General features: G+C 41.5%; 1 protein-coding gene across 1 annotated transcript in view; it reads left to right on the forward strand.

The window, feature by feature from the left end:
• The window catches only part of Gabrr2 (gamma-aminobutyric acid type A receptor subunit rho2), a 52,724-nt gene extending 26,488 nt beyond the window's left edge, over positions 1-26,236 (forward strand). Inside the window, exons 3-9 of the mRNA XM_004860211.4 lie at positions 4,361-4,428; positions 12,774-12,997; positions 13,801-13,883; positions 14,068-14,208; positions 17,064-17,216; positions 18,383-18,579; positions 21,889-26,236. Coding sequence (XP_004860268.2) covers positions 4,361-4,428; positions 12,774-12,997; positions 13,801-13,883; positions 14,068-14,208; positions 17,064-17,216; positions 18,383-18,579; positions 21,889-22,200 — 1,178 coding nt within the window. The 3' untranslated portion in view covers positions 22,201-26,236. The remainder of the gene's footprint in view (positions 1-4,360; positions 4,429-12,773; positions 12,998-13,800; positions 13,884-14,067; positions 14,209-17,063; positions 17,217-18,382; positions 18,580-21,888) is intronic.

Here is a 26,236-nt window from a genome sequence, read left to right on the forward strand (position 1 = left end):
CAAGAGAGCTGGGATTACAGGGGTGTGCTATCATACCTGGCTTATTTGTTGATATTTTATATAGGATTTTTGATTCTATGTTCCAGAGTAAGGTTAACTTGTAATTTTGCTTTCTCATACAGTCCTTTCCTAATAACATAAAATAAATTGATATCATTTGATTTGTTAATATTCTTTTGATACTCTCCAGAAGAGTACATATAACATTGTTGTTAATGTTTTCTAAACCTTGAGTAGACTGCTAGTGAAGCCATCTGGAGCTGTTATTTTCTTTGCAGGAAATTTTTAATTACAGATTCAAATTTTAAAAAATAGTTATAACACTTTTTGGGTTTTCATATTTGGCCTTTTATCAATGTTCATTGATATTTTATATATTTCTGATTATTTGTCCATATCATCTGCATTTGAAAGTGTATTGTCAAAAATTTGTTCAGAAGAACCTCTTTTAATCTTTTTTGTGTGTGCAAAATATATAGTGATATCTTTTTCATTGCTGATATTGGCTATTTTTACCTTCTTTCTGTTTTTCAAAATTAATCTTGCCAAAGTTTTATCAATTTTATTCATCCTTTCAAAGAACAAATATTTGGCTTTATTAATCCTCTTAGTTGTATGTTTGCTTCTATATCAATACTTTTTGTTCTTATCTTTATAATTTCCTTCCATATATTTAATTTGTTGTACTTTTCCTAACTTTTAAGGTGGATGATTAGTTTATTAGTTCAATCATTTCTGCTTTTCTGATTTTTTCAGTTAAAGTTATTATTAATTTCTCTATAAGAAAAACAGTCTATGTTCTATAAAATTTGATATGTATTTTAAAAATCATTTAGTTTACACTTTTAAATGGGATTTTCAGTATATTCCTTAATTTCCAAATATATGGAGATTTTCTACATAAGTATATATATGTATATATATATATATTGTATCTCAGACAGAATCTCACTAGTTTGCTTAGGGTAATCTTGAACTTCTGGGCCCTCTTAGAGACCTTCATGCCTCAACCTCTCTAGGAACTGGGACTATAGGTATGTGCCACCATGCTTGATTTTGTTAACATTTTTGTTACTAATTTCTAGTGATCATTAAAGTCATATCTTATATAAATTCTAGTCCTTTAAAATTCTGTTAAAATGCTCTATGGTAATTGTTATTCCACTATATCCTTTCTATTGTCCAATCCACTCTTTGTTCCTATTTTTCTCTCTGCTTTCTTTTGGATTATTATTGGTTATTTCTATTTCAATTTGGAATGTACATCCTCTTACTATTTCTTGGTGAAGTGCGTTCTGTCTTGCTATTTCTTGATGTCCTGCCAGAAATGAAAATGACATGAACCATTGGCTTGTCATACTTGTATGTCAATCAGCTGCTTTTACTGTTCTCCCCGATAATGCAATACAAAGTTATTTTAGGTTTTTCAACCCCTACGATAAATGAAACCCCCCTGCCACACACACACACACACACACACACACACACACACACATAGTGTGTTCTAGGGCTTCACACATGTCAGGCAAGTGCTCCACCACTGAGCTATCCTCAGCTCTTAGACTAGTATTTTCCTTCTAACCACTGATAGGATTCAGCTCCACTCAAAACAAAATTGTTAATGGAAGGAGAGAAAGACCATTACTCTGGAAGAATTTCACACAAAACCAGCCTGGAAAGGGCCACAAAATGGAGAGGTCAGGTGAGCAGCAGTAAGGCGGGTCAAAGGCAGAGCTCAGAAGTCAGAAAGCAGGGCCATTAGCTCTGTTAGAGCTAGAGGGATGAGCTCCCCCAAAAGCAGCCCTGTAGGCTCCTGAATATACATTTTATCAGAGTATTTGCTGCCAATAACCTGGGCACCAAAGGTCTTGACCTGCACTCTATGTAGGCAACATCTAGAGAGCACTGAGCCTTCAAAGGTTTTGTCAAATTTCTTGAAAGTTTGGCTGGAGCTGTGCAGAGCAGGCCAGGAACTGAGAACAGAAAGGCACAGTAATGAAACCATGCACACTTATATATTTCATCTGAAAAATGCTCTGAGCTGAACTGGTCAAACACTGGGAGTATTATCTGCAAACCAGGCCACTAGACATTTGTCCAAAGAGGGTAGTGTTTCTTTCTTTTGGTTCTTGGAAACAAGTATCAGGGCATGGAGGAGTGGAGGGAGTACTCGGGAGTTGGGTAGACAGAATATAGAATATTTTCCACTAGAGGCAATGCTGCCCTGGATCTCCAAGCCCTGATGCTGGGCTGCTTTAATATCTCAGATGAAGGAAGGGTCCCGGGTCATGAAGTAATTAACCAGCCTCTGTTCCCTACTTGGGAACCTGCACCATCATGTGGGGATCTCGGGAACTGGGAGGGTCTGGGCTAGGTTTCCTGCAGACCTCCCCCAGATTGCAAGCCCTTGGGGAAAAAGGGGTGCAGTGTAGTTGGCCCTGAGGAGAGGGCTCTTCCCCCACTGACCATTCCACTTTGGACACCCCAAAGCACTCTGGAGCCTGTTGTAAGAAGAGAAAATGCTGTCAGAGCAGGAATTTCACATGGGCTTTGACCTAAGCCAACAACTGAGGAACACAGTAAACCAGAAAGGTCAACTCACTCTACTTTATCTGAGAGGGAAAAAGAAAAATAAAAAAATAAAACAATTGCTCTCATTTACTTTCATGTTTAAGAACACAACATTCTCTCAATCTCATAATAATAAAATGCTTCTATTCTATCAGGCTCAGCCAAAAAACCCAATGTTGAGCTGTGGAATTTTTTTTTTTTTTTTTTGTATTTTTTGTGCTGGGGATCGAACTTGGGATCTTGCACTTGTGAGGCAGGCAGCAGCACCACTGAGCTAAATCCCCAGTCCTTGAACTGTGGAATTTTAAGGGTTAGCAAATCTCTGGAGAAGATTTGAGGAGAGTCTATGAGAGCATCCAATGTCCTGGGCCACTTCCAAAAGGACTCTTCACCCCACCTTTGGGCTGGAATGGAGGACTGAGCCATCTAGTTCCTACTTACACCTTGTCAGGACCTCTGTTCCTCATTTTGTGTCCTCAGCCAAACCCTCAGACTCTTGCAGTTCTCATTTTCTGAGACCTAGGCTCACCCTGTTCCGATGGTTCTCCCTGCTTAGGCCACACAGGATCAGAATACCTTTTTCCTACACTTCCTGGGCAGGGCTAAAGGGCTCAGGTACACAGGGGCTGGACTCTTGACAGTGCCCTCTCCCCAAAAGGCACAGCCTGGGACTCTCTCCAGAAATATTTTTTTGGCTATGACTGTAAGGACATTTGTTTATATGCTTGACAGATACAGATTTTAAATTTTATCCTTTTTTTTATATTAAAATCTAAAAACTATTTTACTAAAATATAATATATATACAGAAAAGTGTACAAATTATTATTATTATTATTATTATTATTATTATTATTATTGGTCCCGGGGATTGAACTTGGGACCTTGTGCTTTTGCAAGGCAGGCAGCAGAACCATTGAGCTAAATCCCCGGCCTATACAAATTATTAATGTACAGCTGACTAAACTGTCACAAAATGAACTTGCCAAAGTAGCTATCATCCAGCTCAAGGAAAAGGTCAGGACCCCACAGAGGAATCCAGTTTTAGAAATCTTTTTTGTTTGTTTCCAGTTTTAGAAATCCTGCCAGGGGTCAGATGAAATTGAATGCTAGTTTTTGTGGTACATGTCCTGAAAGATTTCAAACTCTTGTACAATATTTTCTTTCACTGTGATCTAACTTCACAGAGATCTTGTTTCCCACTAGATTGAAGGCTTCTAGAGGACAGGACCCCTGCTTCATGTTGTGTTCTTTGTAGACTGAATGCCAGTGATTGAATGAGTGCAAAACCCAGGCATGCAGGTGAACCAACCTCAGGTCAGGGGCTGTTGGGCCTCATTCTGTGCTTTTGGATATTGGAGGGTGCTGTGGTTTTGGTCTGAAATGTCCCTGCAAAGTCTGTTGTGCTCAGAGGTGAAGTTTCTGGAAGGTGATGTATATGAGGAGTGCTACTTTTCTCCCCAGGGCCTCCCTTCCTCTCTTCTTCCCGCTCTCACTGATATGAGCAGTTTTCTTGCACAGTATGCCCTTCCTCCAAGCCATTTCTGCCTTAGAGCTAGCTGACTATGGACTTAAACCACACACAAAAAAAGTAAGCCAAAATAAACCTCTCTTCCTTTAAGTTGTGGGAGTTGGGTATTGTGTCTCAGCAATAAGAAAGTGAGTAGCACAGAGGAGAACAAAACTGTGAACCACTTTGTCATCCCTGCTGCTGTGAAGGGTTGGGGCAATCTCATAGCTCAACACAGAGAGGAATTCGCTTTAACCAGCTGTCTCTGCTTTTCTGCAGGCCCTGCCATCCCGGTGGGTGTGGACGTGCAGGTGGAGAGTCTGGACAGCATCTCTGAGGTGGACATGGTATGCAAGCCCTTGGTTGGCAGTCCCCAGGGAAGGTCATGTGGTTCAGATTTTGTGAGAGCCTGTGGCATGGTGGCCTTGGTGGTGCAGCTGTGCCTGTGAGCACACAGTGAGAGCTGAAGGTGATGAACAGGGATTTGGAAATTGGCTCAGGTACAGTAAAATCTAGAGCAGAGTTCTCAAGCTTCATGGATAAAAGTAACTTTGAAGAGCTTGTTAAAATGCAGGTTCCCCAGGTCCCACCCTGTACTCCTTGCTTTCAGAATCTCTGGGAATGAGACTCAGACTGTGCATTTGGAACATACACCCCAAGTGAGCAAGTGGGCCCCTGAAGCACACTTGGAAGAGCACTGGAGGCAGATATTTAGTTGGAAATCCTGCAATTCTTTGATCTTCGTCTCTGTGGCAGTGCCCTCACTCTACTCTATTTCTGCTCCATTGCCACAGGAATACACCTCCTGGGTATCCTGCAGGGGTTCATTTTGAAGGGGAGCAGCCTTCTCCCACTTCATTTCTTCCCTGTTCTGTACCCTGTTTCAGTTTGTGAATTTTCACTTTCTTGTGCCTCAGGGACCTCACAATGCTCTCCCTCTGGTCCTCCCCAGGCTGTCTCCTGCTTATCCTTTAGGTTTCAGTGGAGATAAGTCTTCTTCAAAGAGGTCTCCTTGACCACCTGGTCTAAATGGTTTCTGTTTTTCCTTCATAGTCCACATCATCATCATTTATAATTATCCAACACTGTATGTTTATTTGTGGGTTTCTCATATACTGGTCATTTTCCACACTTGACTAAAAGTTCCATCAATGCAGGAAGTTATTTTTTTCCTATCTTTCCAAACCTAGCCTAGTATGGGACCACTGGGGGCCTTTAAAACATGTTTGGAATGAAGAGAAGTGGGAAATGCTCCTCCTTCCCATGTATAGGCTGTCATGTGCCCTTCAAGGAAGGGAGGGAACTTCTTTGGTTAATTGACCCAGCACAGCATAGCTGATATGATAATGATGCCATGTACCCCTCAGAGCTCCAACATGTGGTAAGTATGGGGCTTGAGTGTGAAAGGTATCAGTGTGACAGTCTCTAATATTCTAGAGTGCACACTACCAGCTCCTTAGAATATCCAACAGCCTGACTGCCCTAAGCCTGAGTCAGCACAGCTGTCTACTCTAGGTGTGAAAACCCTTCTCCAAGTGTGGCTCAGCATACCAGGGAGAGGTAGCCAGAATGCCTTGCCTCTCTTAGAGCAACCACCAACCCATGGGAAGGCAAGTGGAGTTCAGCACAAAAAAGATTGTCTTAGTTACTTTCCCATATCTGAAACAAAATATCACAGCTTATAGGAGGAGAGGTTTATTTTAGTTCACTGTTTCAGTCCGTGGTCTGCTGGATCCAAGACAGAAACAGGATGGCATAAGGGCATGGCAGAGGAAAAGGTGCTCAACTCATGGCAGCCAGGAAGCAGAGAAAGAAGGAAGGAGTTGGGAACAAGAATATACCCTTCTGGCAGAGGAAGAGGCTTCGGGGTCACCATAGCACAGCTCGCAGTGCAGAGGAGGAGGCTTCCAGGTATTGTACCATTGCTTGCAGCACAAAGGAAGCTCCCCTCCCCCATCAAAATGAGAAGACTTATAAACAAGCCTCAAAAACAAACTTTCAGATCACCTAAAGCAACCCCAAAAGGAAATGAGATGGGACACTGATACTCAACCACCTGGACTCCCTGAACTGGCAACAAAAGAGGATCTGGAAAAAATGAAATCAGAAATAATTTCTCAGACAACAGCAGAAATGGTGCCCATAGTGCAAGACATGATTAATAAATCTAGAGAGGACACAGATAAAACAATAGAGGAGATGAGAAACATGATGGAATCACAACGTAGGAAACAAATGGAATCCATAAAACAGATACAAACAGATTTTCAGGAGATTACACACTCCATTGAGAGTCTACACAGCAGAATGAGCCAATGTGAGGACAGAATTTCAGATATAGAAGATGAGATTGCAATTAGTGACCAGGAAAAGAAAAATTGCTTTAAAATTGTAAGGGACCACAAGAAATCAATACAGCTGCTGCTAGATGATGCAAAGAAGAATAACATTAGGACAGATTGGAGTCAATGAAGAGACAGGAGAGAGTGCAGATGACATAAAAAAAGCTTCACAGAAGTGATGGCAGAAAACTTCCCAAGCAGTGGAAAAGAACTTCACATACAGATAAGTGAGGCATATAGGACTCCAGCTAGCTTTGATAAAAAAAAATCTACACATAGGCATGTAATAGTTAATATTCCAGAAACCTAACAGAAGAACAAAATTCTACAAGCAGTGAGAGAAAAGAAATAAATCACATACAAGGAAAGCCCATCAGAATCACAGCAGACTTCTCAACACAAACCATCAAGGCAAGAAGAGCTTGGAGTGACATATTCCAAGCCCTAAAAGAAAACAGCCTCCAACCCAGATTGATGTATCCTGCAAAACTATTTTTCAAAATGGATGGAGAAATAAGATACTTTCATGACAAAGAGCACCTTAGGAACTTTGTGAATACCAAATCAGCACTCCAAAGAATTTTACACAATATCCTAGGAACAGACATTGAGGATCACAACCCCAGGAAGCAAAGCAGAATGAACCCATCTGGCATGACAAGAAATTAAATGGAAAGGGGGAGAACCCAACAAAAAGAAAAAGTCATGGCAATGATGAGTCAATATGTTTCAGTTATAACCATCAATGTTAATGGTCTCAATTCACCAATCAAAAGAAATAGACTGGCAGAATGAGTCAAGAAGCAAAATCCAACAATATGCTGCATCCAAGAAACACACTTAATTCAAAAGGAAACTCATAGACTGAAAGTTAAAGGGTGGAAAACAATACTCCATGGGATGGGAACCCGAAAAAAGGCAGGAGTATCTATCCTCTTTGCAGATCAAGTAGATTTCAAACCAACACTGATTTAGACAGATGAAGAAGGAAACTACATCCTTGTAAAGGGAAGAATCCAAGAGGAAGAGATGACAATCATAAATATCTATGCACCAAACACTAGTGCACCCAACTATATAAAACAAATACTAATGGACATGAAAAGTCATATATGCACTAATACAATTGTAGTGGGGGACCTCAACACCCCACTGTCACAAATAGATAGATCAACTAGACTAAAAATAAGTAATGAAATACTAGAACTCAATTGAACTCTTGAACAAATGAACTTAACAGATGTTTACAGAGTCTTCCACCCCACAAAATCAGAATACACATTCTTCTCAGCTGCACATGGGTCGTTCTCCAAAATAGACCACATAATTGCTCATAGAACATATTTAAGTAAGTAGAAAGGAATTGAAGTTGTCCCCTGTATATTATCAGACCATAGTGTGATGAAATTGGAGATCCATAGCAAAAGAAACCGCAAGAATTTCATAAACACATGGAAATTGAATAACACACTTCTGAATAACCAACGGGTCACAGAGGAAATTAAAGAAGAAATCAGAGAGTTGCTTCAATTAAATGACAATGCCAATACAACATATTGGAATCTATGGGACACAATGAAAGCAGTCTTACGAGGCAAATTCATGGCACTGAATACTCATATTAGGAAAACAGAGCTAGCCCAATTAAACAACCTGATGCTGAACCTCAAGCTTCTAGAAAAAGAAGAGCAGGACAAACCCAAAGCTCATACAACAGAAAAAAAATATAAAGATCAGAGCAGAAATCAATGCAATGGAGACTAAGAGAATCATACAAAAAATCAATGAAGCCAAGAGTTGATTCTTCCAAAGAATAAACAAAATTGACAAACCCTTAGCCAACCTAATCAGAAAAAGGAAAGAAAAGGCCCAAATCCATGCAATTAGGAATGAAAAGGATGAAATTATAATGGACCCAGCAGAAATCCAGAGGATCATCAAAACCTATACATCAATACCTATACATCAATAAAATGGAAAACACAGAAGAAACGGACATATTCCTAGATAAGTATGAATTACCAAATTTGAACCAAGAAGACCTAAAAAATTCTAAACAACCCAATATCAATCAATGAAATTGAAAACATAATTAAAAACTTACCAACTAAGGAAAGCCTGGGTCCTGATGGTATCACTGCTGAATTCTATAAGACATTTAGAGAGGAACTACTCTTCAAACTGTCCAGTGATGGGCTGGGGGTTTAGCTCAGTGGTTCCGCCGCCTGCCTTGCAAGCACAAGGACCTGAGTTTGATCCCTGGTACCAAAAACAAAAAACAAAACTAAACTCTTCAGCGAAATTGAAAGGGAAACAATACTCCCAAATTCATTCCTGGAAGCCAGCATCACCTTGATCCCCAAAGCAGAGAAAGACCCGACTGAAAAAGAGAACTATAGGCCAATCTCACTAATGAACATAGATGCAAAAATCCTTAATAAGATACTGGCAAATAGAATGCAGAAGATCATCAGGAAGATCATAAAACCTGAACAAGTGGGATTCATCCCAGGGATGCAGGGATGGTTCAACATATGCAAATCATTAAATGTAATATGCTATATTAATAGAGCCAAGGACAAAAACCACATGATCATCTCAATAGATGCAGAAAAAGCATTTGACAAAATCCAACACCCATTTATGATAAAAACCCTACAAAAAATTGGAATAGATGGTCTCTACCTCAATCTGGTAAAAGTCATCTATGGAAAACCAAGAGCCAATATCATACTAATGGTCAAAAACTGAAATCCTTCGCACTAAAATCAGGAACAAGACAAGGATGTCCACTATCACCACTCCTGTTCAATATAGTTTTGGAAACATTAGCCACGGCAATTAGACTAGAGAAAGAAGTAAAAGGAATAAAGATAGGAAATGAAGAAGTCAAATTGTCATTATTTGCAGATGACATGATACTCTATATAGAAGACCCCAAGAATGCCACCAAAAGTCTTCTAGACTTCATAACCAAATTCAGCAAAGTAGCTGGATACAAGGTCAACACACAAAATCAATAGCTTTCCTCTACACAAAAAATAGACTCACTGAGAGAGAAATAGGGCAAACAATTCCTTTCACAATAGCATCCAAAAAACTGAAATACCTAGGAATCAACCTAACAAAAGAAATCAAAGACCTCTTCTCTGAAAAGTATAGCACTCTGAAAAGAGAGATTGAAGATGATATTAGGAAATGGAAAGACATCCCTTGCTCCTGGGTAGGAAGGATCAACAGTGCAAATAGCCATACTTCCCAAACTGCTATATAGATTCAGTGCAATCCCAATTGAAATTCCAGCAGCATACTTCGTGTACCTTGAGAAAACAATCCAAAAATTCATTTGGAACAAGAAGAGACCTAGAATAGCAAAAGCAACTCTAGGCAACAGAGATATGGCAGAGGGTATCACAGCCCCCAACTTGAAACTATACTACAAAGCTACTGTGATAAAACAGCATGGTACTGGCAAAGAAACAGACCCGAGGACCAGTGGAACAGATTAGAAGATGCAGAAACTACTCCAGATGCACTCAGCCGCCTCATGTTCGACAAAGGAGCCAAACATCCTTATTGGAAGAAAGATAGCCTCTTTAATAAATGGTGGCAGAAAAATTGGGTTTCAACTTGTCAAAGATTAAAACTAGACCTATATCTCTCACCATGCACTAAACTAAAGTCAAAATGGATTAAAAATTTAAATATTAAAACAGAAACTCTGAACTGGGGGGAAGAGAGGTTAGGTAGAGCTCTTGAAGACATTGGTGTAGGAAAAGATTTTATGAACAAAACCTCAGTTGCCTGTGAACTAGCACAAACAATCAACAAGTGGGATCTCTTCTTACTAAAAATCTTCTGCACAGCAAGAGAAACCACCAGCAGTGTGAAGAGACAACCCACAATGTGGGAAAAAATCTTCACCTGCTCTTCCTCAGACAAAGGTCTACTATCTCGAATCTATAAAGAACTTCAAAAGATCAGACCTCCCAAATTTAAAGACCCAATCCAAAAATGGGCATCTGAAATGAAGAGACATTTCTCAGACAAAGAAGTAGAAACAGCAAATAAACATATGGAATAATGTTCAACATTACTGATCATTCCAGAGATGCAAATGAAAACAACGCTGAGATTCCACCTCACCCCAGAAAGAATGGCTGCTATCATGAAATCAGCCAATAATGAATGCTGGCAGGGCTGTGGGGAAAGAGGAACCCTGGTCCACTGCTGGTGGGAGTGTTGATTGGTGCAACCTCTGTGGAAATCAGTATGGAGATACCTCAAAGAACTAGGACTGGAAGTCCCATTTGACCCAGCTATTCCCCTGCTGGTTATCTTCCCCAAAGAAGTAAAAGAATCATACCACAGTGATATATGTGCACCCATGTTCATAGCAGCACAATTTGTAATAGCTAAAACTTGGAAACAGCCCAAATACCCATCAACTGGAGACTGGATCAAGAAAATGTGGTTTTTAAAAATAAAATGGAGTACTACTCAGCCATAAAAAATAAGAAATTAGAGACATTTATAGCTAAATGGATGTACATTGAGGCAATACTCTTCAGTGAAATAAATAGGACACACGTGTAAATACTGAATAGTCTCTAGTGTGAGAAAGTAGAAGTGTAAATAAGGTCTAAAAGGTATAATAGATAATGTGAAATAGGAAGAAAAGGGAGAAAGGGGAAGGGGAAGTGGGAAGGATAGGGGAAAGGAAAGAAGGGAATAGAATTAATATGAGAAAATGAAAAAATGGAAAGAAAGTCTTTGTAAATAGGGAGGGATGGAGGGGTTGAAGGGAGGGCAGGGGAAGGGGGAAAAATAAGAACCAAGAGAGTTTATGTAAAGGTGCAAATTTCCAATGATGAATGTCATTATATTGTATACCTAAAATGTTCCAATAAAATTAAATTTAAAAAAGCAACGAATATACCCATCTAAGTCATACCCCCAGTGACCACCTCCATACAGGCCCTGCCTCCTAGCAGCACTTTCAGTTATGAACTCAGGAATGGACGAATCCACTGTTGAGTATAGTGTCCTCATGCCCCAATCACCTTCCAAACACATGAGACCATCACAGAGGTGGGAGATAGGTACCACCTGAACTGACTGACCCGGACTTCACAGCTGGTTTGTAAGTCTGCAATGTGGCACTTCCCTGGGGGCAGTGTCCCCAAAGGCATGCCATGCCCCAAGGCTGTGTGATCTAGAAGAGACATTGGCTGCTCTCTTCCTACTCATGTGTTAGATGTTCTCCTTGGGAGTGGAAGGAAAGTTTGGGGCCAGTGTTGATGCACTGGGGCCAGGATCAGTCCCAGGACAGATTTGCATATAGGGAGCATCTCAGGTTCTTTCTCCCCTCCTGGGCTTTCTCTTGGACTATCACTACCAGTTATATGCTTCCTCCATCCTTCCTCCATCTGCTCCTAGAGTGGGTCTTCTGGGCACTTCCCTTTTTGTACCTTGTGTCTTGGCCCTGGCTATGGCATAAAGACAAATCTCTTAACTGAGGGCATTCATTACCCAGGCGGGGGATAGGTTTAAACAGAATAAGCTTTCAGGCTGAAGTTATAGTAGGTATGTAGTTGCTCATCCATTTGTTTCCCCACTTTTCCATCTAACAGATACTTATGGAACACCTAGTATGTCCCTTGCTAGGCATAAAAGTTAATGGTGAATGGGAATTCAGTGGTGAACAGGACACATTTCTGCCTTTAAGGATCTTACAAGTCTAATGTAGAAATTTTCCTTACAGGGATATTTGAATAGCAGGATTTTGGAACTGAGAACTAAGTTGAAATGAATGGTTAACTCAGCAGCTAAGGAGCCATGTGCACAGGGTCTCATCAGAAAGCACAAGGCTTTGGGGAAATCCCACCCTGCTGGCTACCAATGCATCACACACAGGGTTTTGTTTGTTTGTTGTGGTACTGAGGGTTAAACTGAGGTACTGAGGGCCTTGTATGTGCTAGGCAAATTTTACCATTGAGCTACATCCTCAGAACCCTTTTTAAAATTGTTTTAAAATTATTCTATTTTGAGACACAGTCTTGCTAAGTTACCCAGGCTGGCCTTGAACTTGGGATCCCTCTGCCTCAGTCTCTGAGTAGCTGTGATTTTAGGCATATGCCACCACAATAGCTACAGCTACAGTTTATTTGCCGAGAATGGGCAGTTCAGTCTCCTGCAGTGCCACTACCTTGGCCACTGTACCAGAGCTGCAGAACTGTCACTTCTGAGTGGAGCTGAGCCGAGGTGTCCACCACAGTGAAGTATGATGGGATTGTGGGGAAGGGAGCTCTCTAAGTCACTGCTGTCTGGTCTTGCCCTTGGCTCCTCAGGACTTCACCATGACTTTATATCTGAGACACTACTGGAAGGATGAAAGGCTGGCCTTCTCCAGCACCAGCAACAAGAGTATGACCTTCGATGGCCGGCTGGTGAAGAAGATCTGGGTCCCTGATGTCTTCTTTGTTCACTCCAAAAGGTCATTCATCCACGATACCACCACTGACAACATCATGCTGAGGTTGTTCCCAGATGGCCATGTGCTGTACAGCATGAGGTAACTGTTCACAAAACCACTGTCCCTTTGTCCCATACCGTGCCAATATTGCGGTCAGTCCCTTTGTCCCTGTAGAGTTTGTCACTGTGGTTGGGTCTGTGGGATGGTACGAGCTTTCTGAGGTCCGTCAGAATTTTCTAAAGATGAAACGGTCACTCCAGTAGGTGGTGACTTCATCACTGTAGCTTGTAAGCTTAGATTAGAAGACTACTTTGGCCAGAATGAGTTGCTGGACACAAATGTCTTCTATGAGAGTCTATAATTCTAGTTGATTGGTAATAAAGCTGAAAAAAACCCAAATAATAGTTATGGGTATTAAATGCTATTCCAGATTGGCTTCTGGGCTAACCAGAGTGATTTAAACCATCACATTTATTCCTCAGCTTCCTGGCCTGCTTGTATAGTTCACCAGAATTAAATGCTAATACCAATCACTTTGTGGCCTTGGGTGGAGAATGGGGCATAGGGCAGGAGCCTCCTAGACATCTCTGAGAGGAGGCAGCCCTTCTGGCTGAGGGTTGTAACCAGAGAAGGGTTGTGGGGTGGGTCATTAACAGCCAAGACTCCCTAGTAGCCAGAGAGGGGAGCAGCAGCCCAGTAAAGGGGATCCAGCAGGGCAGCAGTAACCTCTGCCATAGAAGACAAAACCAGAAGTGAAAGTTATGTGCCTGTGTTTCCAAACTTCAGAAGTAGACATGAGAAGGCAACTGCTCTTTGCCGTATTCTGTGTCTTCCTAACACTGGGCAGGTGCACGAGCTGGTAACTCACTGCACAAGCCAACATTTGCATTTGGGTTGTGCAGGATTACTGTCACTGCCATGTGCAACATGGACTTCAGCCACTTTCCCCTGGACTCCCAGACCTGCTCACTGGAACTGGAGAGCTGTAAGTATCAGTGTTTTTAATTTCCTCACCTCTCATCTTTCTGTTAGTTGAATAACCTTGAGACTGAGTACTACCTCCCAGCATTAGAACCTCTTTCCCCCTCGGCTGATGTAGGATTTCTCTGTTGCTTCACACTGTGTCTGAAGCAGAGGAGTTAAAGTAACTTATTTTCCTCTTCCCAAAGATGCATATACAGATGAAGACCTGATGTTGTATTGGAAGAATGGGGATGAATCCCTGAAAACAGATGAAAAGATCTCCTTATCTCAGTTTTTGATTCAGAAATTTCACACAACTTCCAGACTGGCCTTCTACAGCAGTACTGGTAGCTAACTTTTGCCACAGTTTGATTCAAATGTGGGAGAAAAAAATCCATTAAAATTCTTCTTCAGCTGTAGACTCTTCTATTTCCAATGAAAATAAAGTCTGAATGTTAAAATAATGTGTAGTTCCAAAATATAAACTATTTAAAAGCAAGGAGCAGAGGGGGAAAAAAAAATTGCTCTCCCCTGAGAACCCATTACCAGCAATAACATTCTTCAGGGTATCTAGCTTTATTTAACTGCATAGTTTTCCAAGGAGGGAGTCATGTTTTAGATGCTATTCTATAAACTGATTTGTTCTGCTTACAAATATGGATGGATAGATGGACAAATGGATGGTTTCCCAAGGAATATATTTATGAGCTATATTGAGACTATAGATTTTTTGTTTTTGGTTGGTTCTGGAAATTGAACCCAGAGCCTTGAGTACGCTAACCACATGCTCTACCACTACCCTACCCCACCCCACCCTGCCAATAGGTACATTTTTTCATGCCTAGTTTAATGTCTTCTTGGGCCTTAGGCTACCTTTGAAGCTTTGAGAGGATCCATTTGTCAGCTCTTCTCTAATCTCACCTTTAACTCTAGGATTCATTTCTTACTATCGTTGTAGCAAAGTACCACAAACCAGATGATTAAAACAGTAGAAATTTGTCTCTTATTGTTTTTGAGGCCAGAGGTCTGAGGGCCATGCTCCCTTTGAAGAATCCCCTAGGGAAGAATCCTTCCTGCCTGTTCCCAGTTTCCAAAGGTTGCCAGGAATTCTTAGCATTCCTTGGCTTGAAGCTGCATTGCTCCAATCTCTGTCATTGCATGGCCTTCCACACCCCACACCCCACAGCCTGGAGACTGTGTGTCATCACATGCTGTTCTCCTCCCTGTGTCTAGGCCCAAAGTTCTCTCTTCTGTAAAGTCACCAGTCATTAGATTAAGGCCCATCCTAATCGTAAATGACCTCATTTTACCTTACTCACTTCTGCAAAGACCCAATTTCCAAATGAGGTTACGCATTCACTGGGATTGGGAGTTAGGACATATCTTTTTAGGGGACACAGGTAAACCTCAATAGCACAGGCCCCTACAGCAGTGATGAACATTTTAGAGCTTTCAAGACAACAAACAGCTCTCTGTGACCACCACTACCCTAGGGAGTTTCTCACCTCATTACTCTTTGTTCCAGCACCGAGAGGCCTGGCCAAGGTTGTGTGGCTATTAGGATAGCTTCCCCTACCACACTTCAGTTTATGCCCACAGGGTACATGTGCACCCATGTCTTCTCTTTCACTCTGATATGTGTCACACAATTTCCTTTTCTTACTTATTCTTACTTAGTTCAAATCAATAATTCACCACTTTCCTAGACCCTCCCTGTAGCTCAGCCCTGCCATTCCCTCTCCTGACTCAGTACCAACCTTCTACTCCACAGGACAGTCCTTGTCTCCTCAACAACATTTCTCTGAGTCCCATTTCCCTGGGACTCACGAGTATCCATACCATCAGAGGAATACATTCAACAAACAGATTTCTGTGCCCATGGCAAGCAGGAGTCAGATGTGAAAGGAGTGAGGGGCTATCATGTGAGCACCTGCTCAATTAAAGAGACATTGTGTGAGAAGAGCCCTAGGCTGTAGATTAGAGACCCAACATGAACCAAGATCAAATGAGACTCAAGCAGAGGTCCAGGAAAAGCCTCTGGGAGTCTTATTTCATCAATCCCAAATAAGACAGACTCAGTGTGGGGTTCCTGAACCTCCCTTACTCACTCAACACTTCTACCATGTTTGTTTTACTTATTATGCTACCCATATGTTCATCAACTTAATTTTTCTTTCAGTCAATTTTCCTTTTGTATTTTATTTTGTAAAGGAAGCATAATCACTGCAAATCACTGTAATCAATGGAAAACTGGTATCATTTGACATAAATATGAGATGATTTTAATAGGAAATGTAATAAATACACACAAGCAAACCATATCTGTTTCTGTACCCCTGAGGTCATTGTATTATAGTGCTGTTGTGTGTCCTCCACACTTTGCGACACCTGTGAGTTCTAGTGTTCTCTGATGAGACTGTGCTGAGATGGGGAAAGAGTTGCACACAGCTTTAGTTCACTTTGCATTCATTCACACTGTCCTTGCACCATTGTGGGTCCCAGTGGTAGTGCAATGATCTTGTGAATCTTTTGAAACTTTACAATTTGAATCCCTTTTTACAACTTCAATTAGTGATTTTCAGATTACCATAATGAGGATGGACCCATATTGTCATTTTTTTGGAGCTATGATCAAAAGGTCCACCCTTCTTATAAAAGAAGGATGGAATGTCAGGAGTAGAACTAATGACAGACTTTAAGGTCATGTGAATGGCCCTGTTACTTCTTGAGAGGGATACAGAGATTGAATGAATGACCATTTTACAATTAAGAGGACAGCAAGGAAAGCCTAGATCTCCTGGCTCCTGTTTCAGTAGTACTGGCTTCAACAATAATAACAACAAAACCAACCCCAACTATGCTCCTGAGCAGCTAGTCATTCAGGAACTACTACTGTGGTTTGCAAATAATGAATGCTAAACCAACAGCTAAATCTGTATCTCTGTTTTATTCTGCCTTTCCCCAAACTGTTATGAATAGATATTAGATAACACAACATAAGACAAGAAATGTACTAGGTATTGACAAGATATTTATTCATAGGAGAGACACCTTAGAGTTTGGAAAAGAAAGGTATTGTATTAAGCCAACTGATTACTTAGTTAATTTGCTGCTAATGGGAACAATGTCAGGGAGAATGGCTCCAGGGAAGGAGCTCGTTTTTACCCCCGATGGAACCTCATTGGCTTCTTGTGTTTCCCAGGCTGGTACAACCGTCTGTACATCAACTTCACACTGCATCGCCACATCTTCTTCTTCTTGCTGCAAACCTATTTCCCTGCTACCTTGATGGTCATGCTGTCCTGGGTGTCCTTCTGGATTGACCACAAAGCTGTGCCTGCCAGAGTCTCATTGGGTAAAATATTTGAGAAAGTGTGGTAGAGTGGCTGTTTTTTCAAATGATCACTAGGTAAAGGAAAACTAATGATTCTTCAGGGGTCTTAATGGATGGGGAGGTGGAGTCAGAAGGAGTAACTTTTCTGCTGCCTGTTGCCTGCACCATTGAGATGAAGCCTCAGTTTCCTCTACATTATGAAAACAATGGGGAGCTAAAACTACACCAACCTGGAATGAATTCATAAAGACATAGCCTATTTGGGGTACAGATGTCTGCAACTGGCAGTATTAGAGCTCAGTACTTAGATAAATAGATGATTCTGGATATGACAAAAATTTATTCTGTAACTATAAAGACTTCCCTTGTTGGTCTTGTTTAGACAGATTGAAATTCTGGAGGCTGGGCCCCTACCATACAGTTTCGAGGGAAAGGAAGGGCTGTGTTCCCTGGAGCTGTAGTTTTAGCCCTTCCCAGACCCTGAATTCCAGCTTAAGTGCTTATAATTTATGAATGCAGTTTGGACAAAGTCAAGTTGAGCTCTGAGAAATGGAGCGTTTCAACAGCAAGACACAGTGGAGAAGCAGCATGGTAGGCATCCAGGAATTTACATCTTCAAGGACTTAATAAATGCAGCTTAGATGAGAAAGAGAATATGTTCATTCCTTGAGGTTTGGTAAAATTCTTTTAGAGGTGCCTTTTTGCTTTGTTTTGTTGCACTGGGCATTGACCCCAGGCCCTTCACACTTAACTACATCCCCAGCCCTTTTTTATTTGAAAAGACAGCATCTTGTTAAATTGTGCAGGCTGGGTTTGAACCTGTGATCCATCTGCCTCATCCTCCCAGAGTGCTGGGATTACAGGTATGTGCCACCATACCCAGCTTTGAGTAGCTGTTTTTAATTTCACATTAGAGCAGATTCTTTTCTAAGCACTCCTAACCTTGTCAGCCACACCACCGAATCTACTCAGTGTCCCAAAGTGCTTGAGAACAAACAGCCAGCTAGTGGGATGTGGAAAAGCCCTGGCTGTTTGAGGAGCAGAACCCCACAGCTCTACTAGGAAGGAACACACCTGGACAATTTCTCATTCCAGTTCAGAAATAGAGAATGTGAATTTTGGCTCTGTGAGATTTTGGGGTAGCTCCATGCCAATATCAGTGGCTGAATCAAGACTGGGTTTTGCAGGCATCACAACAGTGCTGACCATGTCCACCATCATCACAGGCGTGAACGCCTCCATGCCCCGCGTGTCCTACATCAAGGCTGTGGACATCTACCTCTGGGTCAGCTTCGTGTTCGTGTTCCTCTCCGTGCTGGAGTACGCAGCTGTCAACTACCTGACTACTGTGCAGGAGTGGAAGGAAAGGAAGCTTCGGGAGAAGGTGAGGGAGGTTTCATCATTTCCCCAGATCAGCCAGTGCTGCTGGTTGGAAGAGAATGAGGTGGTCCATCCAGCAGGGGCAATATGGGGATTTTGTATGTGGCAGAATCAGAACCCTCTTGTTTTAGAATGGGTTCTAGCTTCTACTACAAAGAATCTGAGAAAGCAGAAAGTCTTTGGAAAAAGACTAGAAACAGGAAGACTAGGGTGTAGGCCCAACTTGCCACCTAAGCTGGGCCTCAGTTTCCTCATCTGTAAAAAGAGGGTTAACCAACTCTCATCCCACCTTCATCCCAGAGTTATTATAAGAGTCACATGAGGTAACATGTGTGCAGGGTGCTTTGAAAGCATAGGGTTCTCAACACATATAAAGAACGCATATAAAGTATCACTGTTCTGAACACATCTAGGGAACATGCTTCCCTCTTCTGTGACCAGAGGAAGGGAGAGTTCTAGAACAAAAACCTGCTTTATTGATAAGTGCTCTGGTCTAGTAAAAATTAAGTCACAGTAAAGATGATAGCTAAGTATTACATTTTAACTTTTAGACTCTTTGGAGCTACTACACTATCTATATACTAAACTGCACTGTACCACACTATAGAATGAAACAACACAAATGGGAAATTTTATAAGGCAATGTTCATGGGCTTTGGGGTACAGAAAGGAGTCTATTTCACTCATATTCTGATTCTTATTAATCACAATAAGAAATAAAATGCTAGTCTGTCACCAAATCATTGTTAATCATTGCATTAATCCAAATGGTGATCATCTAAAAGGTATAGAGATCAGCGAACATACGAATTTCACGTTTGTACACATATAGGTGACTCCTGGGCCCTTAGCATAAGGGCACTTTACATTTTAGGAAAAGAGGGCATATTCCGTTTTCAAAAAAGTCTTTAATGCCCACTTTATGCTGGTCACATATTTCTATGCTGGTCTCCTAATATACCATTATTTAAGAATTTATTTTTAAAACTGTTCAAAGCTTTTTTACTTCAGTGTTTGAGTATTTGTTTGAGTTTTCAATAATTTGCATGTTGATTGTTATCAAATGCCTTTGGTTTATATTTAAACACTTTTGATTTATAATCCATTAGACTTTCCTTTTCAAAGAACAGCAAAGCCTTTATCTGACAAACATGGGCTCTTGATCCATTAACAGCATGGATCTTACAGTCAGGCAGTTCATTAACCTATTGCTGTACCATGGGCCCTGGTCTTTGCCAGTGATTATAAGACACTGAAGAGCAACAGGGAAGTCATAGGAGGAAAAGCCATTGGGTCCTTAAGCCTGTCTTGCTCTATGTGAGGACAGACACAGGGGTGGGGGTTGGGGGAGTGAGAGCTTATATTCCACTGGGGTCACATGTTCAATTTAGAGGATGGGAAGTGCAGCTGCTGGAGGGTAGGCAGCAGTGGGAGGCATAAAATCTCTCTCCTGCTGCCCCACAGAGGAACCAACACTGATGATTATTAAACTGGCCCCAGTGAAGCCCATGGTCCCATGTGGGAGCCAAGGAGCACCTGCCTTGAAATAAAGGCCCATCCATGCCTGTTAAAATAAAGATTCCAGGCTGGAGGGTAGGCTCAGGGATAGGGTGCCTGCCTAGTACATGCAAAGCCCTGGGCTTGGTCTGCTACTCTGAAAAAAAAGTACAAAAGAAGGAAAAGAAAAGCCTCCCCTCCTCAGCTACTCAATACCAGGAGCCAATTATCCAGACCCATCTAACATGCCAGGAGCCATTCTCTTTCTCAGGAATAAGCTGATATGGAAAACAGGGACTTATTATTATTTTTGCCATTTCCTGATTCTAACTCTAAATCTCAGGCAACAGATCTGTTTGCAGTGTAGCAGAAAGAATTTCAGTTTAGAGCAAAGAAAGGAAGTAAAGACCTATGCCTTTATTGAATAAGTATATAAAAAAACCCAATGACAAAACTTCACAATTTTATCAAAGTTTGAGAGTTGAATAGATAATCTCTTCCTCTGGCTATGAGTCTATGTTAATTATTCTGGAATATATGATGTGTTAATTACTGTTACTGATGGGACAAGGCATAGATATAATGAAACAATAATACCTGATTTTTTTTTTGTACCTACCTGGGATCAAACTCGGGCCCTTGTGCTTGTGCAGCAGGCAGCAAAACCACTGAGCTGAATCCTCGACCCAATACCTGATTTTTTAAAAAAAGCCCCTAAATCACAAATGATTTCTTCAAGTATGAGAATGCTTCAAGTAATTCTAATTTTGAACATAACCATCTGTTTTTGCATTCAAAAGCCTCAAGGTATTTATCTGTATATTTTACACAGAAATAAGAGGCAAGTTGTGAAACTGCATTATTTCACTTGCCAGGATGGTAAAAATCCTGGTCCTGGTTAGAAGCAACTAAAGTCAACAAGCTGAAGAGAATAAGTCCATGGCCAGTTGCCTATACCCAGCATGCTTCATGTTTCATCCAACACAACCAGTGAAGCATCCGCTGAGAGCCACATTCTACTGACTTGGACCATGGGCTGAAGTCAAAGGAAATAATTTTTCCCCTCTGATTTAGAATTTCTTATAAACATTTCCATGCTTGAGGAAATGATTGAAAAAGAATGGGGGACTGTAATCTAAATACTCCACACCTAGATCCAATGTTGCTAATGTTTTGTCTTTTTTGTGTGAACTCTTTCCCCATATAAACATTTTTTGTTGGTTCAGTAAATAAAAATACATTATAGCGAGGTGTGGTGGTGCATGCCTGTTATCCCAGCACTTAGGAGGGTGAGGAAGGAGGATCATTGCAAGTTCAAGGCCAGCCTGGGCTACGTAGTGAGTTCAAAGCCAGTCTGAGCTGCATAGCAAGACCTTGTCTCAAAAAAAAAAAAAAATTATAGGCACCATGACCCTTAATTCTTAAATGTAACTCTTTAGAATAAGGGCACTTTTCTACCTAATCATCTTCTGACTCCTGCACTGGGATCATAATATGTGAATTTAAATTCCTGGCTCTCACATGGTGTTGTGTTCTCAGGGAAAGGGTATAGTTCTCTGGGTCTCAGCTTTTGCCTCTGCAATTGCACTACATCAGAGGTTCATTTTTAGTTAATTATCTAGTGTGGGGCCTGGGCATGGCCCACGTGAGTGATATGCAGCCAGGGTAGAGAATTACTGGACTAAATGCTCTCTGGAAGTCCTTCTAACTCTGGCTTTATGTACTTCTGAGTAGCATTATGGCTTTGCTCTCAAACCAGGCCATTTCCTCCGCCCAGCTCACAGGCTTCACTGAGCTCTGTGTTTGCTCCCCGTAGTTTCCATGCATGTGTGGAATGCCTCATTCGAGAACCATGATGCTGGATGGAAGCAACAGTGAGTCTGAAGCCAACAGCCTGGCTAGGTACCCACGAAGTCACATTTTGACAGAAGAAGAAAGGCAAGACAAAATAGTGGTCCACCTGGCCTTGAGCAGTGAATCCAGCTCCTCCAGGAAGAAGGGACTTCTCAAGGGCCAGATGGGGCTTCACCTCTTCCAGAACACCCATGCCATCGACAAATACTCCAGGTTGATATTCCCTGCCTCCTACATATTTTTCAACTTAATATATTGGTCAGTTTTTTCCTAGGGGATCCAAGGTTGTAAGAAAAAGGCATGAACATCTGTTGGTGAACACAGGGACCTGTTGGCCATGCTCCACACACCAGACAGAGCAGTAGCTCTTGGACCACCATGAACAGCACCTCTCTCTCAGAGGAACCAAGGGGCCCTCTTACTGTCCTCACCCTATCTTCATGGGTTTTCCCCTTGTTTATGCTGTGTTCTGTGTCATGCTTTACATCTCTGAACAGAATAGTCTTCTGTTTTGGCATGTGAACTTGTTCACAAGAACTCCCTTCCTATTAAAAAAGAGACTCAAATGCCTCCCAGATGTTCTGAGACACCCATGAAGCCTAGACTTCAGTTGTGGAGGGGAAGGAAAAATGAAGGGCAAGCTTAGGGGAATTCTGGGTAGGATACAGGAAATCAGGAACAACAAAAAAAAATATGTGATCTCATATAACTGGATTAAGTGCCTACCTACGAAAGAAAAAACTTAGACTCTAGACAGGAAATAGTATGACCTATGTGAAGCTGGCAACCCACATGCTTGTATAATATTAGGGGAGATTATTCACTTACCCATTCATTCAACCATTCATTAAATATTGAACCTACTTTGTTTCAGGAACTATGGAATTGAACAATAGTTTTTTCTTCATAGAACTTCTCTAAACTGCTAATTCTTCACATTTCATCATGTACTTGTACTTTTCCCTCTCCCTCCACCCTTCTTATCTCATAGCCCCATTCTGTTTACTGGTGCTTTTACTCTAGGTCTGTCTAGAAAATTACTTCCTGTCTCCTGTGGGGTCCTCATGAAGCCATCTCAGTGCTTCCTGCCCTGAAATGTTCATGCGGAACAACTTGCATCCAGGGAGGATGACATGGAGTTGAGATTTAGTGATAACACATTTGGTCTCGGAGAAGTGAGCACAGGTCTGCTGTGGAAATCTATTTCAGACACCCATCCTACTTCTGTTTCTGGACTTCTCCCTTCTCCAGCACAACAGTGTCCTGAGGGATAATACTCATCCTTGTGTCCAAGTCCAGCTCCCACTGCAGGAATCCCAGCTACTCTAACCAGAAGAGTCCACACTTGAGAATGATTTCTCTTTCCTTGCATAAGCTAGAGATGGTTCCTTCTAACAAAGCCAAGCTCAGAATTAGGAAAACGATCTGATTTATTGAATCTACACTAAACTCTAAAGAGCCATTTCTCTTAAACCCGTTTTAGGAGATTTCTAGCTAACTTGAGTGAATCTCTCATTAGTGGAATATTAGGTGGCATAAAGGACATGATTTTTTTTTTTGGTACTGGGGATCAAACTCAGGACATTGTGTTTGCAAGGCAGGTGTGGTGCCACTGAGCTAAATCCCCGGCCCCAGGACATGATTTTTTTTTTTTGGTACCGGGGATCGAACTCCGGACCTTGCACTTGTGAGGCAGGCGGCGGCACCACTGAGCTAAATCCCTGGCCCAGGACATGATTTTTATAAGGGTGCTCTTCCTTGGAGTCAGAAGGCTGTCCTTGGGAGTTGGGTTCCCTATTCACTGAAGGACCTTGCTCTGTTCTCCCTTGTTGCCCCACCAGATTCGTTCCAAGGTCTAGATGTTTGATCAAGAGTAGAAAAATGGTCATCAAAAAAGAGGGCATAAACCAGCCTTAAATCAAGTTCCAGCCTGTAAAGTCTGCTCCATACTCATGACTCCTAGGGGCAGAGATTAGTTCCTGAGGACTGGGGAGCCTCCAGGAGTTTCAAGTCAGGGGTTGTGGCTACCTGACCCTCCCACTTCTTCACTGTCACTGACCATGTGGTTGCTGTACAAATTCATGTTCCTCCGTTCCTTCCCTGGGTCAGACCTCCACTCCTTTCCTATATTCTCTTGTGTACATGTGTGAGCCTGGTCCCAGACACTTGATTCACCAGTCCTTTGCCCATGTTGAGGCCCAGTCTCCAGCCTTGAACTGTGGCTTCCAGCCCACCAGTCCAAAGGGTGTGCGATTGGACAAGATTCAATAAACTGAACTCTCAGCTGGGCTAGTTCCAGGCACCATTAGAACATTTATTACCTTGAGTGACTGCAAGTTCAGTAGATTCCTGAGACCATCCTCAGGTTAAAAGATTCTCTGGAAACATGCACAGAACTCAGAAAAACCACTATGCTCATGGTTACGGTTTATTACAGCAAAAGCATACAGACTAAAATGAGCAAAGGGAAAGTAACTCACAGGGGAGGGTCCAGGAGAGACAGGCATAGAACTCTGAATTGTTCTCTCCCATTGAAGTTAGGTAGATTGCACTTATTTTTCCTGGCAGTGATGTGTGACATTGTGAATAGCGGTTTGCCAACTAGGGAAACTCGCCCAAGTTCACAAGGTGTTATAGAGTTTGGTCACACAGAGACAGCTGACTTCATACATAGCAGATCTTGGTCTCAAGCCCTTCCAGAGGCTGAGCTGATAACTTGTGGCCCAAGACCCACATCATTAATCACATTCTTAACATAGACCATCTGGTATAGTGGGGTCCAAATTAAGTTTCAGAATAGTCACAGCTCTCTCTAGAAGAAGGGACTAACAGAGGACATGACAGATAGTAACTATAACATTTTACAAATGTTGTCTTAGTCTATTTTCTGTCTTTAAAACAAAATACACGAGGCTGGGAAATTTCTAAAGAATAGAAATTCATTTGACTTATGGTTCTAGAGGCTGGAAAGTTCAAGAGTGTTAGTAGCATCTGGTGAGGACCTCCTGCCTCATCCTAACATGGTGGAGGGTATCACACAGCAACACAGAAAGCATGTGTTGGTTTGGGTTTCCCTTCATCTTCTTATAAAGCCACTAATGTAATCACAGGGCCCCACCCCCATGACGTCATCTAACCCTAATTACCTCCCAAACACCCCACCTCCAAATCCCATTAACATAAGAATTTGGGGATTGAGTTTCCAAAACATGAACTTTTGGTTAGCACATTCAAACCATGACAGTTTTTGGTGGCACAAATGGTTAAGAGAATTGTGAAGAAGGATTGAATCCCATCAGGAGGACTGGATCTCATAAAGAAAACAGCCACTGAGATGGCCCATGAAGTTTAAGGGTTTGGAGAAGAAAAATTGGGGTAAAGTACATGCTAGATCTGTGCTTTCTAATATGGTAACCACCTGCCATATAGTAAATTAAGTAAAGTTTTAAAGAAATTGAAAACTCAGTTCCTCAGTTGCACTAACCATACAAATGCTCTGCTCAGTAGTCACAGGTCCTGGTGACTACTGAATTGGACAGCGCAGATCTGTGAAATATTTCCACAATGACAGAATGTTCTGTCAGATAGCACAAGGGCATGGAAGGAAGAGAACAAGTTAGGAATTGCTGAGTATAGAGTTTGTGAGGGAAATCATCCATTTTGCTTGGGTCCTAGGCTATGGGGAGAGCAGGCGAGAGGGCAGATCTTTCCACAGTAGGACTTATGGCAGGTCCCCCTCCATGTCACTCCTAATGAGGACTGCTTCTCCTCCACGGACTTACTAGGCCCAAGACCACCTCATAGATCAATGAAGAATGAAAGTATATAAACAGGATATTCGGATGGCACAAAACATCTGGATTTGTTTAAAAACCTTTAATCTCCAGAGACTTTCCCAGGCCACAATGCTATTCAAAGAATAATTATATTGTGATTAAATGTATTGTGTTGCTTTGGCTGTTTTATTTAATTCTAACATTACTTCCAACTACATTGTCTTCATAAACTGTGGCTCATATAACATGGTTGCCTATTCACAAAACAAATAAAGAGTATTTTTGCTAGCTGATATATTTGAGTTAATTTTATACCAAACATATTTAGCATCATTAACAGTGTTTAGTTATGTTGGACTATGATACAATGACACTATTGTATTTAGCAATGATTCATTGCAATGTAATAGTCTGACTGTACTTGAGAAAAGTAGAAAATTAAAGGTCGTAATCTGGAGGCACCAACAATAGGAGTAGAAACTGAACTAAGGAAATGTTGAGACTGTGGAATGATTCATCCAAGAGGCAGGAAGA

Source organism: Heterocephalus glaber, unplaced genomic scaffold (genome assembly GCF_053883595.1).
Source record: "Heterocephalus glaber isolate CG9 unplaced genomic scaffold, H.glaber_assembly_v1.0 deba00001523, whole genome shotgun sequence".
Classification (NCBI taxonomy): Eukaryota; Metazoa; Chordata; class Mammalia; order Rodentia; family Bathyergidae; genus Heterocephalus; species Heterocephalus glaber.